The sequence below is a fragment of the Solanum stenotomum genome, chromosome 9 (genome assembly GCF_019186545.1).
Source record: "Solanum stenotomum isolate F172 chromosome 9, ASM1918654v1, whole genome shotgun sequence".
Lineage (NCBI taxonomy): Eukaryota > Viridiplantae > Streptophyta > Magnoliopsida > Solanales > Solanaceae > Solanum > Solanum stenotomum.
This window is the reverse complement of record NC_064290.1, coordinates 38,987,498-39,005,947: the sequence shown is the minus strand read 5'-3', so window position 1 is coordinate 39,005,947 and position 18,450 is coordinate 38,987,498. Positions and strand designations below refer to the sequence as shown.

At 39.6% G+C, this 18,450-nt stretch overlaps 2 protein-coding genes across 3 annotated transcripts in view; both read left to right on the top strand.

The window, feature by feature from the left end:
- Nucleotides 1-18,450, top strand: part of LOC125876926 (pre-mRNA-processing protein 40A-like) — a 1,068,087-nt gene that overhangs the window by 921,332 nt on the left and 128,305 nt on the right. The gene's annotated exons all lie outside the window — the stretch shown is intronic.
- On the top strand, nucleotides 1,913-15,386 carry LOC125877512 (uncharacterized tatC-like protein ymf16). Its single transcript, XM_049558785.1, has 2 exons — nucleotides 1,913-2,108; nucleotides 14,527-15,386. Exons 1-2 carry the CDS (start codon nucleotides 1,913-1,915, stop codon nucleotides 15,159-15,161), a joined length of 831 nt encoding a protein of 276 aa, XP_049414742.1. The 3' UTR covers nucleotides 15,162-15,386.

The following is an 18,450-nucleotide window of genomic DNA, read 5'->3' as shown; positions in this document are numbered from 1 at the left end:
CTTCCAATGAATGAATGTTGGGTTTGGAATGGATACTTATCCATGAGTTAAGGCGGAGTATCTAGTAACAATCTCATATCCCATAATAATGAACTAATGTGATGAATGTCAAGTATTCAGTGGGGAATAATTCTAAGAACCGAGAGGATATGGCTTGAGATGGTTGCTCATCCGTGAGTTGAGGCAGGGTATCTAGTAATAATCTCTTGAGATGAATGCTCATCCGTGAGTTGAGGCGCGATATCTAGTATAAATCTCCCTATCCCATAACTATGTGCCCACAGAGGTCTAGCTAGTGGATCCACAGAAGATAAAAACAATGGTCCTACCTTAGGCAAGTAGGAATCCATTATCCGGTAAGGGTGACACCGAAATTCCATGAATTGCTCACATGTATCTATGTCGGCTAAGGCTTAACCCCCCACAAAGAATGTTAATATATTATGGCTTCCTAAGAATGCACTAACTAGTGTGGGTGTTAGTAAGTGATGCCATCTATGCATTACCAAGTAGGATTTCAAAGGTAGTCATGGTGTTTTCCTTTATAATGTAATGCTAAATGAAATGAATATGCTCTTATCATGACACTAATGGAGAATGTTGGTTTAATGTCTAATGAATAAAGGTGTTCTAATGAAGCTAATGGGGAATGTTGACTTATGAATTTAATGTAATGATGTTTGCCTTACTTTGAATTGTATAATGAGTTACTTCCTTGTCATGATTTAATGAATATGGATTTGTCTTGTCTATGGTGGCTTCAAATACTCTTAGTGTGAGTAGTAGTATGGGATGCTACTCATACATTGCACAAGTATGACTTAGGGTTGCCCTAGATGATGGTCCTAATGTGATGATATGACTTATGTAATGTTTATGTCTCTTATGTATGAGTATTGCGTAAAGATGGAAAGGTTGAATGGTTAGTTGACTTTTGGTGACCTTTAGGTGGTTCTTAGTGTTGATAGTGGTATGGGATACTATTCATACACTGCACAAAGTATATCTTGAGGGTTACTTGAGGTGAATGCTTAATGTGAAGGTAATGTCTTATATGTAAATTATGTTCTAATGTGGTGAAATGACTTGTATGTTGATTATGTCTTATATTATACCTCTTATGCTTATGTTCATGAAGTTTTCTCAAAATGGCATATATCTTGACTTTCAAATAAAATGTCTGTTTTATGCATGGTTTTTGCATGGCTATTATACTTAGTATTTAATTGTGCTAACCCATATTTCTTAATGGCTATCATACTTAGTACTTGAGTTGATTCTCTCTAGTTGAAGCTTGGATTTGAGATTCTCCAAGACTAAGTGGTATGTCTCATGGATCGAGAAGAAGGATTTAGATGTTTCTTTTCTTTTTTGTAATATACATTTGTTAGTCTTTTGATTATAAAGGGTCGTATCCCTACTTTAGTTTTCAAGATGTTGTTTTAGATGGCTATGTTAAACAATAGACTTACGTTAATTTCGAATGTTTTAAATGAGTATTTTGATTGTATGATTTTAAAGAAAGTTTTAATTCCGTACCATTTTCCTTATATCGAATGTTATGAATGCTATGAGGCTTGTATGAGACTTTTTAGAGTCTTGTACGCCGTGTCACTTCCGGGATATAGGCTAGGGTCGTGACATCATCAACCTTCATCAAGGAGGTATGTTTGTGAAAGAGTGTTCTTAAATTCACTCAATTGTCCAAGTATGCTCCAACATTGGTGGCAGATTATAGGGCCAAGATGAATAAATTTGTAATAGGGGTGCCCGACTTGGTAGTCAATGAATGTCGTTCGGCAATGCTCATCCCCAAGTATGAATATTTCATTTCATGTCGTCTATGCCGAACAAATTGAGGAACAAAAGCTCAAACGAGTGAATAGAGAGGTGAAGAGAGCAATGACCGATGATGGGAATTTTTCCAACGGTAAGTCTGAGGGCCAAGGGCGACAAAGTTTCAAAAGAAATGTTCTCTAATCAAGGCTCCTCTAGTACTTCAAGGATGAACAAAGATAGGGTGTCTAACACTAAGCCTCAAGGAGGCAATAGTGGTGGATCTTTCATAGTGAGGCTTACTTATGCTAAGTGTGATAAGAAACATGATGGTAAGTGCTTTGTTGGCACGGATGGTTGCTATGGTTGTGGGAAGAGTGGTCACTTGATGAGAGATTGTCCTATGCATAAGGTTCAAAGAAGATAGGGCAACCAAGCTCCTCCTAGTGGTTCTAATTTTGATGCTCCTAAGAAGAACCGCTTCTATGCTCTCCAAAACCGAGGTGACCAAGATAGTTCCCCGAATGTGGTGACCTATATGTTGAAAGTTTCCCTTATTTATGTTTATGCTTAATTGGATCCTAGTGCTGCTTTTTCTTTTGTGACACCTTATGTGGCTATGGGGTTTGATGCTTCCCCAGAAGAATTATTAGAACCTTTTTCGGTTTCTACCTCGATTGGTGATTTCGTGGCGGCTAAAAGGGTTAATAGAAGATGACCCATTTCCCTGTCCCATAGAGTTAGTTATGTTGACTTGGTAGAACTTGTTATGTTAGATTTTGATGTGATTCTTGGTATTGATTGGTTGCATGCATGCTATGCTTCTATTTATTGTAAAACCCAGGTAGTTAAATTTGAATTCGTGAATGACCCTATTTTAGAGTGGAAGGGTGGAAATTCAATGCCTAGAGGTCAATTTGTTTCTTGTCTTAAAGATAGAAAGATGATCTATAAAGGGTGTGTCTACCATATTGTTAGGGTGAAGGATGTGGAATCTGAAACCTCTCCTCTAGAGTCAGTTCCGGTAGTTAATGAGTTTCTAAAAGTGTTTTTGGATGATTTGCCCGGTATTCCTCCCGAAAGGGAAATATATTTTGGTATTTACCTTACTCTGGATAAACAACCTATCTCCATTCCTCCTTATAGAATGGCTCTGCTGGAGTTGAAGGAATTGAAAGAGCAACTAAAGGATTTGCTAGACAAGGGTTTTATTCAACAACGCATTTCTCCTTGGGGTGCTCCGGTAATGTTTGTTAGGAAGAAGGATGGGTCCCTTAGAATGTGTATTGATTATAGCCAATTGAATAAGGTGACCATCAAGAACAAGTATCTACTTCCGAGAATTGATGAATTATTTGACCAACTTCAAGGGGCTAGTTATTTCTCCAAGATAGATCTTCGTTCTGGTTATCATCAATTGAGGGTGAGGGATGTTGACATCCCAAAGATGGCCTTTCGAACGAGATATTATCACTATGACTTCTTAGTCGTGTCATTTGGTTTGACAAACGCTCTGGCGGCGTTCATGGATCTAATCAATAGAGTGTTCTGACAATATCTTGACATATTTGTCATCGTGTTTATTGATGATATGTTGATATATTCAAAGAGCGAAAGAGAGCATGTTGATCATTTGAGGGTGGTATTACAAGTCCTTAAAGAACACCAACTTTTTATAAAATTTAGCAAATGTGAATTTTGGCTAAGGTCCGTAGCATTCCTTGGTCACATGTTATCTAGCAAGGGTATTGAGGTAGATCCGAAGAAGAAGGATGTGGTCAAGAGTTGGCCTAGACCCCTTACTCCATCTCACATTAGAAGCTTTTTGGGTTTGGCCGGTTACTATAGAAGATTTGTTGGGAGATTTTCCTCCATTGCTTCTCCTTTGACGACTTTGAATCAAAAGAAAGCTAATTTTGTGTGGTCGGAAAATTATGAGAAAAGTTTTCAAGAATTGAAGAATAGACTTACTTCCGCGCCAGTGTTGACCTTGCTGGAAGGTACGAATGGCTTTGTTGTTTATTGTGATACCTCTAGAGTTGGGTTGGGATGTGTGCTCATGCAATACGGTAAATTAATTGCCTATGCTTTGAGACAACTTAATGTTCATGAATAGAACTATCTGACCCATGATCTCAAATTGGCGGCGGTGGTGTTTCCCTTGAAATGATGGAGACATTATATAACTGGGGTACATGAGGATGTTTTCACTGATCATAAGAGTCTCCAATATGTGTTAAGTCAAAAAGACTTGAACCTTTGGGAACGAAGTTGGTTACAATTGTTGAAGGGCTATGACATGAGTGTCCTTTATATACCCGAAAAGCTAATGTGGTAGCAGATGCTCTTAGAAGGTTGTCCATGGGTAGTGTGACTCATATAGAGGATGAAAAGAAGGAATTGGTTCGTGATGTGCATAGGTTGGCCCGACTAGGTGTTCATCTAGTGGACTCCACCAAGGGTGGTTTCACGGTCCACAATGGGTCCAAATCATCATTTGTGATGGATGTTTAGGCAAAGCAATACCTTGATCCTTTATTGGTTGAGTTGAGAGAGTCGGTGCTCTTGAAGTTCGTTGAGGCTTTCTCCGAAGGGGGAGATGGGGTGCTTAGGTACCAAGGTCAATTCTGTGTTCTGGATGTTGATGGCTTGAGAGAGAAAATTCTATCAGAGGCTCATGGTTCTAGATAATTTATTCATTCGGGAGCCACCAAGATGTAGCGTGAGCTACGAGAAGTTTGTTGGTGGAATAGTATGAAGAAGGATATAGCAGGTTTTGTAGCCAAATGTCTGAATTATCAACAAGTTAAGGCTGAGCACCGTAGACCGGGAGGATTGTGCCAAGATATAGATATTCCCACTTGGAAGTGGGAAGTTGTGAATATGGACTTTGTTGTGGGTTTTCCTCGTACCCGAAAGCAACATGATTCTATTTGGGTCATTATTGACCGGATGACAAAATCAGCCCACTTCATTCCCGGCAAGGTTTCTTTTTCGGCAGAAGACTATGCCAAATTGTATATTAAGGAGATAGTAAAGTTACATGGGGTTTCTTTGTCGATTATTTCGGATCGGGGTACTCAATTTACTTCACACTTTTGGAAGGCATTCCAAAAAAGGGTTGGTACTATCGTTAAGCATAACACGACATTTCATCCCCAAACCGATGGGCAAGCGGAACATATCATACTAACCTTTGAAGATATTTTGAGAGCATGTGTGATAGACTTCAAGGGTAATTGGGATGACCACCTACCATTGATCGAATTTGCCTACAACAATAGTTACCACTCAAGTATTACCATGGCGCCTTTTGAAGCCTTGTATCGTAGGAGATTTAGGTCTCTGGTTGGTTGGTTTGAAGTAGGTGAAATTGCTCTAATTGGTCCCAAACTAGTTTATGATGCCATTGACAAGGTCCGAGTCATTAGAGAGAGGTTGAGGAAGGCCCAAAGTCGGCAAAAGTCCTATGCCGATGTTAGAAGAAGGGACCTAGAATTTGAAGTTAATGATTGGGTCTACTTAAAAATCTCACCTATGAAAGGTGTGATAAGGTTTGGCAAGAAGGGGAAACTTTGCCCTCGGTATGTGGGCCCGCATTAAATTTTGAAGCGTATTGGGAAAGTTTCCTATGAATTAGACTTGTTGAATGAGTTGGCTCTGGTTCACCTGGTAATTCATGTTTCTATGCTTAAGAAATGTATTGGTGACCCGGTATCCATTATTCCTCTAAAACGGTTAGGAGTTGATGAAAGCCTTTCCTATGAAGAGGTTCTGGTAAAGATCCTTGACCGGCAAGTTAAGAGATTGAGAAATAAGGAAATAGCCTTCGTGAAGGTGTTATGGAGGAATCACTTAGTTGATAGTGCTACATGGGAGGCCGAGGCCGAAATGAAATCCCACTATCCTCATTTTTTTCCTTCTACTCCTATTCAAGCTTAAGGTAAGTAGTTCCTCTAGAATTCCTAGTTTTGGGAGTCATGTGTGAGATATGTATGTTTTCCATGATTTCCTTATATTATGCATGTTCTTGATGAAATTCGTGTTTAGTAAGAAAATGTTTTGTTGTCATGAATTATGTTCCTCATGTTGTTGTGCATTTACTATGAGTTGCCTATTCGACTTCATGAGATGTGTTGACGAACATGCTTTAGTATGCTTTTGAGAGTATCGGCATATTGGCTCCATGATGTTGTGTTGAGCACGATTTTGTTGGAGAAGGTAGTTCCTCACATGAACATGAGAAATGTTGAATTTCATGCATATTGGGTTGATAGAAGTAGTTCCTACTTCCTTCTGTTGCATTGAGTATGATTGAGATGAAATTGAAGTTTCCTCCCTTGAATTGTACATTATATTTATGTTGCATGCATGATGGGCTGCTAGTCTTGAGTCTTTAATTCCGTAAGGTGTCTAGATTATCATTCGACGACGAATGTCCCCAAGGGGGAGATAATGTAACACTCCGGAAACCTAGTAAACTAAGCTAGAGTCTAACGTGTAAATTAGTAGCCTAATTAGGGTTTAACGTCAAGGGTAAGTCGTAAATTCACCTCCGGTACTCAATATAAGTGTTTTTGGGTGTAAACGTCAAGGTACGACTCCTCAAGGACAAACAAAGAGTCCCTGAGGAGGACTCTAAGACAGCCCCAAAAAGCTGTCAAAAACAGCCTACCCACGAAAGGGCACCCACGATCCATGGGTTGACCTATGCCCCATAGGTGGGGGTCATGGGTCAAGGTTGGACCTCACCTGTTTCTCCTAGCTCCAGTAACAAACCACGACTCAACCTGCAAAGCTTGTGGACCGACCCAGGTCCGTGGGTGAGGGTTGTGTTGGTCATTTAGTTTTTAGTTGGGGTTTAAGGGAGGGGCTTAGGGTTAATTAATTAATTAATTGATTAAGTTGGGTCATTTAATACTAATTAGACAACCTATTTAATTCTAATGAGGGTGGTGTGATTGTTAAGATTGGTTCAGGATCATCTCTTATATCGACCGTAAAAGCCAAGCAATAGGTTGATCTGGTATTGGTTGAGTTGAAGAATTCAGTTTCTGAAAAAAGCCATTGAGACTTTCTCCCATGAGGGAGATGGTGTCCATCAATATCAAGGTTGGCTATGTGTTCCGAATGTTTATTAGTTGAGAAATAAGATTTTGATAGAAGCACATATTTTCACCTGGGCGCCACCAAGATGTATTGTGATTTGTGGGAGGTCTATTGGTAGAATGGGATAAAGAAGGACATTGCAGAATTTGTGGCTAAAATTCCAAATTATCAATAATAAGCTTGCCTACCATACCTTCTCTTAGTAGCAAGCGATGGGCAATCTCTAATCTTCTGACCACTCTTTCTACAATTAAAGCAACCATCCATGTCGGCCAAACATTTGCAATCGTGTTTCTTACCACACCTTGTGCAAGCAAGAATAGAAGGTCCACCACCTCCTTGAGATTTAGGGTTAGACACACTATCTTTGTTGAACTTAAGATTAAGAGTATTAGAAGAACCATGACCAGAAAACTTTTGTCGGAATTGGGGATGGCCATGTCACCCGGACCTAGAATGGCAAAAGTCACCATCACCGGTCCTTGCCCTCTTGGACTCTCTTGCCCTTTCCTTGATATTTACCTCTTCAATTTATTGGGCCTGTATCGTTAAACAGGAGATATCCATATCCTTAATCAACATGGCGGTACGACTTTCTTTGACAACCAAGTCAGAAACACCTGACATGAACTTACTCATTCTTGCTCTAGAGTTGGCAACCATAGTTGGAGCATACTTAGACAATTGAGTGAACTTCGAAGTATACTCCTTCACACTCATACGTCCTTGACAGAGATTAATGAAATCAAGCACCTTTGCTTCTCTCATTTTAAGAGGAAAGAAACAATCAATAAAAGTTCCTTTGAATTTGTCCCAATCAAGAGGACTCGTATCAACCGCACTCCCTTCCTTCCATTGGCTGAACCAAACTTGATAAACACCCTTAAGTTGATAAGCAATCAACTCCATTTTTTCCACTGTAGACAATTCCATAATTCCCACTATCTTGCACACCTTATTAATGAACTCTTGAGGATCTTCATCAACCTTAGAACCATGGAATTCCACAGGATTCATCCTAGTGGAGTCCCTTATCCTTATTGCCATCGTACCCACATTTGGGTTCACGAGAGAATCGACTTCTCTATTTGCTTAGGTCATCATAGTTTGAACCAACACTTGGAAAATGGCTCAGAATTCGGCATGAGTCACTTGTTTGGCCAAAGGGTCAACCAAAGCTTGCGGATCCTTGGGCTCCATATTCTCACACCCACTCCTTCTCACATAAGCTCTTCGAGGTTCCATATCCTAAAAAAGTATCAGACAAGATTTAAGAGAAGGATCTTTATAGAGATAAACTTTATGGCACGACTTTAGATTAATGAAAAAAGTTAAATTTCCTAATCGCTTTGTAGTCTCTTATTCATAAATGTGGTGCCCTTCAGAATTATGAACAAAACTCTACTGAACGCTGCTTGTCAGACATCCTAAGGTCTTTTTCTAAAACCTTATGCTCTGAACACTAATTTTGTCACGACTCAAAGTATACCATAGAAGTGACACGACATATAAGACCCCGAAAGGCCCTACACAAGCTACTTGACATTCATACAACATAACATAATAAAAAATACGAGAATTAAAGATAAAAAGTTTCATATCATAAAGGAGCTTGACATAAAAGCTAAAGTCTAATCATAGCCTTGATAAGTTATTCTAATGTATCAAAAGAAGTGGTCGAGACGTGACCCATACACCACGTACAATATCTAAAATTTAAAACCTAAGGAAACATAATGAATATAACATGATCCTCACACATGAGGACTCGCCACATCTTTAACCTCAAGCAATCAAACGATCATTAACTAGCCACGAGTAGAAGGAGAGAAAGCTGATGAGTCCACAAATTGGACTCATTTAGGGCTATATTTTGATAGAATTAGTGTCCTCAAATGCATATTTTGTCTCAATATTTGATGAAAACCCCTAAGTTTCAGGTATTTGGAGTTTGAGGCAAAGCATGGACACTACTTGGCAAGAAGGAACAAGGCGGCTGAAAAGAATGAAAAAATGAAGGCCTGAAGATCGCCGAGCCGAGTTGGCGAGTCGCCGATCGGCCTAGAGATTGCCTTTTGTTCCAGTGTGCTGAGCCCTAAAGGGAAAGATCAAGTTGGTGATGAAATGGATCAGTCAGCGTGTCACCGAGTAGTTCTGCGAAGCAGTACTATATCGCCCAATGACTCAAAGCGCGAATATGTTGAAGGCTAAAGCAAGAACGCAATGAAATTGACCAAAAAGCGGATCGCCGAGTGATCCGTTGCAACACAAATTTTCAAACACTATAAATACTTGTTTAAATTGTTAACTTAGTATCAAATAATTATCACTATTATTATTAGAACTTTTTACAGCTTTTGAGAGAGTCTAAGTTTTAAAGGGTTTTGGAGACTTTGTTCTAAGACCTTGAAGATTCAAAGGGTTTCAACTACAAGAAATTGGACTTGGGTCTTGAAGATTCTTCACTCTTTACGTGTTTCAAGACATAATTCTTCATAACCAGTTGATGGAAACTGATATTGGTATAAATTTTTATCTCTTTTACATGTCTAGCTAAAACCCTAATTCTTGGGGTGTGATTTTGTGATTATGGGTTAGATTATCTATTGGCTCTTGCTTGTTGATGGTTTATTTGTTGTTTAGATGTGATTTCATTTAGTAGTTGTGTATGAACTTAATGGAATTGTAGTTGCAAATACGATTTCAACTTAGTATTTTTGGCTTGCTCGAGAGAGAGGTCGTAAAACTAAGAATACTAAATTGATAGCCGATGGTATTGGGTCGACATGAGTTCAGCTCGAGAGAGTGAATCCTAGTCCTTCTCCCACACATTCAGCTCGAGAGAGTGAATGAGCTAAGGTAGATGTTTTGCTTAATGCGAAAACTCGGTGTTCGAGAGAAACAGAGTTGATTCGAGGTAAGTTGCTCGAGAGAGAATTTACCCCCACTATATTCTAGCCTAGTCACAAATACTCAACAATTTACTATCAAAAGCATGTACCCGATGATTTAGTCTATCCCGTATTCCTATCACCTCCCAAGAATCCCATATCTCTATCTCATTTTCGTATATTTTTGTTGTTTTAAGTTGTTAATTAATACAAAAAACCCCATTGATAATTAACGCTTGCGTCACCCCTTAGATTTAGTATGTTTATATTCGATAATGTTTATAGCTATGACTAATTAGAACTTAATTTTATTTTTATATTAATTCTCAAAACCACTCCCTTAGGACTCGACCCCAACCCTTGGTTAGGTTACTGTACTATTGTACGATCGTAAACACTTGAATTAGAAGTTGTGTCTTGATTACGCAAACATCAGAAGCATCACACCCTACATTAGTGAAACAATGTAGGTACAAGTATGCATTAGTACATGGAATGTACTATGTATAAGGGATATACATAAAATATGAAGCATGATCAATAAGGAGACATAATCGAAAACATGGCATGCATGACCAAGCTAAATATAGTAAAATCATTTAAAGAAGAATCACAGGCCATGGGCATGGTTAATGCATATTAAAATCATGAGTAAAACTTCATAAGACTTATAAGAACAACTTAGTTAGTTTTGTAGGATATTACTACTAACTGACATAGACCACATGAGCAAGAAGGTGGAATCTGGTATCTTGCTCCCACGCCAAAAAGAGATGTCCTTGCTTGACAAGGCAAAGACCTTAAACTTCTAGATTAGGTAGATCCACTAGCTATGTCACTTAAGACAATCCTATGGGGCACGTAGTTAGGGAAAATGAGATTGCTACTAGAGACCTGACCTCTACTAATGGGAGAGCCTCCAACTCAATATCCTTTTGGTGCTAAGTAAAAATCCCAATGGAATCAGTCATAAATGTAATCATATCATTATACATGAAAAGACACAATTCAGATACTAATTCAAGCTTAAATCATTATAGAATAGATCCTTAAATCTTAAATCATGCATGTGTGAGAAAATCATTCACCAAAACATGATCTCTTATATGTGAGAAAACTCTTTCATAATTTCATTGATGCTCATCATAAGAAACCTAGATCATAAAACATAATTTTATAAATCATGAATAAACCTTCATAAATCATCTTTCGTAGATTCCTAGTTTTTTCCATAAGTTCATGCCTTTAAGAATTCAAAGTCAAAATCATGGAATTTGCATGGGTTCATGTAAAATCAATGGGAAATCATGTAAATTGAGTCAAAATAATCATTATAAGATCAAAACCAAACAATTGAATCAACACAAATTGAACCTATGAAGAATTTAATAAAAACCTTATCAAATTTGATGACATTAAACTTGGAGAATTGAAAAATCTTGGGGCTCAATGGGTGAATGGAACCCATTGATGAAACCCTACATACCTTTTTATTAAAAGTCCAAAAGCAATGGGGGAAAGGAGACTTGATGAAGAAACCCTGGTCTTCTTCTTCCTTGATCTTTGAGAGGAGAAATTTTTAAGAGAACTTTGGAGAGGATTTGGGGTTTTGAGTTGATCAAAGAGTTGGGGAAATTTCTATAGTAGAAGGGTAGTTATAGGACTTATAATTAGGGGTAAAATAACATAGTATAGGTATTTATTGCATAGGAATAGACCTGAATACCCTAAAAATATTGTCGGATGGTTCCTACGGTTGTGACTTTCTACGATCTGTATTGATCAACCATAGATCCAACTTTAAAAACTCAAATTTCACCTTACGTTCCACGAGACCATTCTACGGTCCGTCTGAATTCCTACGGTCTGTAGGCTCCATCCATAGAACATTATTTCAAGTCCAAAATTTTACCATGTATGAATCCCTTCTACGAAATCATCCTACGACCCATCAAACTCCTTACGGCTCATTTTGTTTACTCGTAAGTAAAACTTCAGAGGCTTGAAATTCCCAAATCTCAATGTTATTCCTACGAGTGCCACCTATGACCCATTGAAACTTCTACAAGTTATAGACTGTACTCGTAGGACACAACCAATAGACAAAATGAGATCTTTTCTTTTCAAATTGGCTTTCAAATTGGCTTTCAAATTATAGAGGTGTTACAGTAGGAGTCTTGAGATTTTTGTGTTTTATCGCCCCTGTAGTTATGATTTGCTCCCGTGGGATTGTATTGAGTTATTCTCCATGTATTGGTGCTTGTGAACTTGGTGGCTCATCGTAGCCATGAGAGCTATGCTTAGTCATAGACTAGAGCGGTATGATTTGGGTAGGGCATCGTCCCTTGAGTTGGTTCCCCCTTTATTGATTGATAGCTCTTCTTTGATCCGTTCACTTGTTGTTTAGTAGTAGTTCTGTTATGCTCTTATTGACCTTGATTATATTATTGGGCCCGAGGCCGTGTGCGAGGATTAGTTGGATCCTTGGTTAGTACTCTCTGCTTTAGTAGCGAGGTTTAGATGGTTGTATATTTATTTGACTTTGAGTGCCTTGTTTGAATGTTGGTGATGGCATGCATTGCATTGTTTGTTCATTCTCACAGACTTTGTGGTATGATCTCGGCTCATGCATTGGCATATTTATTATTTATGATGAGATATTGTTTTACTCGACTTTTATTTTAAACTGGTTTAAACAAGAGTGGTACCACCTAGATCACTTCACTTACTGATTTTTTAGATTACGAGTCATAAGAGGCGTGCTCCTTTTCTACTATAGATAGAGGCATCTAGGATATGCTCAATTTTTACTTGACTAATCAGATGCCCTTTATTACATGTTTTGGCTATGGTTTGATGCCCCTAGGTTTACCCTTGCAAGCTGGATGGATGATGCCCTTGTGAGTTTATTCGCTGGCAGGGCGGCCCCTCTTTGGTTCTATTAATGCCCCCAGGTTTACTCTTTCTAGCTGGGTGGTTGATGCCCCTGGGAGTTTCCTGGTTGGCTGGGTGGCCCCATTATTGGGTACTTGAGGTTAGAGTTTTTGGATAGTCACTAATGGTCCTTCTACTCACCATGCATTCATATGCATCGCCTATCACCAATATATTTGTTTGTTGATTACACCCAGTGGTTTATGGGGGCAGGTTGGGTTATGTTTGTTGTTTGTACCTTCCAGGCCTATGGGGTCCGGTTAGGTTATTATTTGACCACATTATGTTCTATGTTATTGTTTTCTTGCTAGGTTCTAGGCTTTGACTTTAGAACTGTGGTTGTGGGTCCTCCTAACCCTAGGTAGTTGACTTGATATCTTAGTTGCTTGCGAATAGGTTGTTGTCTTGCGTTCCAGGTACTGTTTTACTCGACTTCTTACCCCTTGAATCCTATTTCTATTCTTTACCTGTCTACTTTAGTATCTCTTGTTTAGTTACTTGTGTTATACTTTCCTTATTACTTGTTGTTTATGCTTATGTTATCTTTTGATCTCAATCGACTGATGCCTACTGAGTACCGTCTTTGGTACTCATACTACACTCTACTCCCTTCAAATCCTAGTTTGAGTTATCGTCGTTGATTTAGAGTTGTGTGGAGTAGCTTGGGGTCTCATAGACTAGGGTGAGCTCCTCACATTAGGAGTTACCGATTTCCATCTATTTTTTGTTAAGCTTAGTCTTTATATTGTATTCAGAGACATCCTATACCTATCTAGTATTTTTAAAAGCCTTATAAAGACTAAGCCTAGCCTAGCTAAGTTCACGAAACCAAAATGAACCTTGGACCCTTCACGAGACCTTAGATGGCCCATTTAGGGGATCATGACCTGTCTTGGGCATCGTGAAGGACTTCCCAAGGAAACCAAGATGAAAGTTACCTAGACGAGCCACTAAACGGCCCATGGTGACTTGTACAGTCCATTTAGTGGTTCGTACAAGTCACCCATCAGATTTTGAGTTTTGGATCAACTTCAAACAATCATATCTCTCAGAACATAATGAATTAGGTGGCCCATGACTTATTAATTAAAGGTAGTTGAGTCCTCTTTCTAACGCCACCAAGTTTGCCTCATTTCAAGTTTGGAGTAAAAAGTCATACCCATTTTAGTGAAGCCTTGTCAGGTAGGTGCAACTTGACGACCCACCAGACGGGCCGTGAAGCATTAAACGGCCCATGAAACTGCCCATTTTGGCATCTTTTTAGTATTTTAAACTAAGGTTGTTTTTATCTTTCCCCAATGTGTTTGGTACTTAAACTACATTGTTTTAACCCCTATTCTAAGCCTTACTATGTCGTTGCACACAAAATTAAGGGCTTAGAAAGTGTTAAACAATTCTTTTACGTTCATTAACACTTCAAGATATTAGAGCAAGGTTCCAAGAAGAAAAGATAGGGTTCAAGCGTTCTTCAAGTTTCTTTGATTTCGCCAAAGAATTGCATTCTTCCATGTATGTAAGGCTATCATAGTGTTGGACTAGTTCGTCCTCACACCCTACATCTACTTTCAAATCAGTAAAAGAGTAATCTAGGGTTCTATCCTTAGATTTCAGTATTTTTGAGATGAGTTGATATTGAAATCTGAATTCTTGAGTTGTTGATTATGTAATTCCTATTCCTAATCATTTAATTGGCATACAATGTGAATTCTAATTATTGAGTATATTGTGTATGACTATTTTTCAGCATGAACCATATTTTGAGAATTTAGCAAATTCTTATTGAGAATTCACTAGATTTTTATTGAGAATCTTTTAGGCAAACCATCATTGTTTGAACTGAGTTTTGAAGAAGTAAAGAGCAGTTTGAGAAAGAGTATAAGGGAACTAATAGCATGCTCTTACTTCGTCTTTCCCTTAATAAGTCATCAAATGTGGTGCTTTTTGATCCCCAGTTGCTATGGGGAACAAAGGACGAAATACAATCGATTCCTCCATTTAAGTGGTTCTCGCTTCTCCTTGTTCCTGTTCCTAACTCCTCCCCGGGTAGTTCCCAATGTTTGGCACTTTCCATACTTCATGGGTGCAACATCAACAAATTTGCTCATGATCAAGTTACAACCTAAGATCTATGACCATATTATGTTAACTGTTCGTATTTCGTTCATTCCATCGGTATGCTCCCAGGTACCTGCAATTGTGATCCGTTTGCCAGAACCAAGGGGTCTTTCTGTAGAAACCTCCACGAACTATCGTCGTTTTTTGATGGTTTTTCTGCTTCTCACAGCTGCTCTTTCCACACCTCCGGATATCTGGTGCCAAATGGTCGCCCCTTTCCTTATTTCTTTGATAATAGAGTTGGCTATCTTTGTGGCATCGATTCTACAAGTTTGTGAAGAGGGATGGACGAGTGGAATGAGGGAAAGCGGCTCGATCGACCAAAAAAAAGAGTAGCCTCCCTAGAATCTGGCAAAGTCATTATCAATGAATTCCCAAGCAATTCTCAACCAACATATGCGATTCATTCCCGTAAAGATTATAACACACAAGAAGACCCCTTACCGCTCCGTGGGGAGCGGGATGAGTGATACATCTGGCGAGCGCCGGTGAAGAATGCAAGCAAGGCTGGAGCTCGGGTATTGATATATTCCATCAAGAGAAAAAAGGCAGACTGGTAAGAAGGCCAACCACATAGGGGGGCGAACCGAAAAACTCAACTTTTTGGAGCGGACCAATCTTCCGTGCCACCCCCCCTTACTCTCTCTCTATAAAAAAGCCCGCGGGAAGCGCGAAGATCTAAGCCACTAGTGTCGTGGCGAAGGTTAGACCTTATAAAGTCAGCGAAGCTAAGGTTTCTACTCTGCCTCTGGACCCGAGAGCGAGGTCCAATGATCCGCTTTTCAATCTCTTACTTACTCTCTCATGCGATTAACTCTCAAGCCATAGTGAACAAGTAAAGAAGGAATGACCGAACGAAGTCGCTAAAGGCAGGCATCCATCCTTCCATTTGATCAAAGGCATCCGAGCCGAAGTAATTCAATTCACTCGAAAGGAGAAGAGCGTCAAGCAGCCCCAACTCTAGCTCCAGAGAGCTCCGTAGAGCAGCAGAATGCTCAGGTCCGTCTACGTGTGATTCCTCATTTGGTTCCTAAAACGTGAGGTGAGCTGCTGATTCTACTCTTGGAGTGACTCAACATAATGCTCCCAGAAATTGGAACCGGAAATAAGATAAAAGAATAAAAAAAAAGACCATAGTAGATCTATGATTAGCCCTCGATCGGGATGGTCCTATTGAAGAACTTGATTCATGCGGAGAAAGAAACTTAGGATAGGAGACGCCCTTGATGCCATCTTGATAACTGGACTGAATGTCTCATCTTAGTCTATACCCTATTGCTGGTTGTAGCCTTTGGCTACCACGCGAGCCTTGTAGTGATCAATAGTCTCATCAGACTTTGACTTTCTCTTGTATAACTACTTGCGAGCCGATACACAAATTTCGAAATAAAAATTTCGCAGGAAAATGGGATGAACAGAAAGCTTTTGACAAAATAAAGGAATACTTCCATTCTAGTGCCTACAACGCCAGGAAGCCTTTATTACTATACCTATCGGTCACTGAAACCACTATGGGGTCTATGTTGGCTTAATACGATGAAGACAGACGGAAGTAAAGGGCCATATACTACCAACATAAGAAAATGACTGACTACAAGACCAGGTATACCAATTTGGAGAAAACCTGCTTGGCGGGTAAGGCGAAAATTGAGGCATTACATGCTGTCTTACCCAGTACATTTAATAGCTTCCATGGACCTACAAAAAAGTATTTGTTCGAGACACCCACCTTAACGTAACGGGAAGGACCGCAAGATGGTTACTGCTTCTGTCTGAATTCGACATCACGTATGTAACCAAAAAGGAAGGGCGATAGCAGAACACCTTGCACCCTATCAAGGAGGACCAGATCTATGCTTATTTTCAACTCCCCGAAGCATTTCGTCGATTACTACGCCCTTCCTCATCTCTGGGTGCCTAGGTATCCACCGTAAGCCTTTTCTCGTTTGAACCTCGCCCTTCACTTTTAAGGCTATGCCATCCTAAGGTACTGCTAAATGGATGGATCTTATCAACGTCCATGAATGATAAATCATAGTGATCGGTCTGCTAGTTCACGCAAATCTGAAGAAGTTATCACGGACAAGCCACATGCAGGGAAACTTGCACGTGTGGTTCTGGCCGGGCTTTCCTGAGGTATCTAATAACCTTGCTTCTGCTCGCCGCTGGCGCACCTCTCCTAACTATTGCCCATTTATTCTAGAATAATCTTTTTAGGAGGGACAATTTTACATATTTTTGCCAAATCCTTCTATTATTAAGTACGGCCGGTACCATTTCGATGTGTTTCAATTCTTTCGAACAAGAGAGGTTTGATGCTTTTGAATCCATTGTATTAATTCCAATTCCTACTCGCGGTATGCTCTTTATGATCTCATTCAATTGCCATGTATTTAGCTATTGAGCCTCAAAGTTTATGTTTTTATGTGATCGCAACGTCAAAAAGAAAGTCTGAATTTTCTACGGAAGCCGGCTCAAAATATTTGATCTTAGGTGCATTTCCCTCTAGAATATTATTGTTTGGGTACGACTGGACAACTACCGATATCTATTAATATCTTTTCTTAGAATGTTCTTTAGAAATATATATATATCTATCTATATCGTAAACTATTGGATCGGGTATTACTTAGATGTGAAACTTGCAGACCTCATAGGTTGTAATATTTATCTTACGGGGGGAACGAAATCAAAGAATATATAGACTGGTAGAGGCCCTCTATGTAGTTGTCCATCTAGGGCGATCGATCTACATCTTTCCCCATAGCCCTGGGGCTGTGTCTCGATCTCCTATATGCGAAATATAAGGGACTAGTTCCTATAGAGATTCCCCTTGGTCTAATTCCACGCCTTATGACGAAAGGGGAGTTGGTGTGGCGTAAAGTGAAGATTGGGGGGAGTAGAAAAAATTCCCTTATGGGGTATTCCGAAGGTTTAACCTAGGCAACGAAAAAGGGGCCTGATACTTCAACTAGAGGAGCGACCCGTTGGTTCACCAAACCCCGACCCAGCGTCACACATTCTACTGGTCCGAAGGGATCCAGTGCCCAACTATCGACTCCTCCCGAAATTGCGTTATCGGAGCCGAGCCAAGAATGGCCGTTAGTGGACACCCACCACTTTTCACCGGTTAGAGAGGCCTTCTTTAATACATTAAGAAAAGATGTTAACAGGGGCCAGAAAGACTCGGTCATAGGAATTTAGAACACCTACGTGCTGGTAAACGAAAACCACCTCGACCGGATCAGAGTAAACAACAATGTCGAATTAGGCCGCCCTTTGCCTTGAAAGAATTCACACGCGGCCACCAGCTTTCCCAAAATAAGGGGAGATCTGCTGCTTACTGCTCACGGAAACATCCGACCTATACTATAGTCAAGTCGTTCGCCTATCTTTCTGATCTCCTTTCCTTCTATTCATCATATTTTTGGCTTTGACCCAGTGAAAAATGGGGTTGATGGTGTTGGCTAAAAAAGGGGGAGAGAGGAGAGCCTTAGGGTACGCTCACTTCTGCATTTTTGTTTAGGTTCTCGAGATTCTCAATCGCTCTTTTTAGTGGGGAGGAATAGTACGTGAATGGCGGTTCTCAGACGAGGGAATCATTCCTCTCTAAAAAAAAAAAAAA

Excerpts from the sequence above, each read along its gene's own strand:
- LOC125877512 (XM_049558785.1), top strand. The coding sequence starts at position 1,913 with ATGGGAATTTTTCCAACGGTAAGTCTGAGGGCCAAGGGCGACAAAGTT. Across the intron at positions 2,109-14,526 it reads GTGTGATAAGAAACATGATG|GCAAACCATCATTGTTTGAA; the intron begins GTAAGTGCTTTG and ends AGAATCTTTTAG.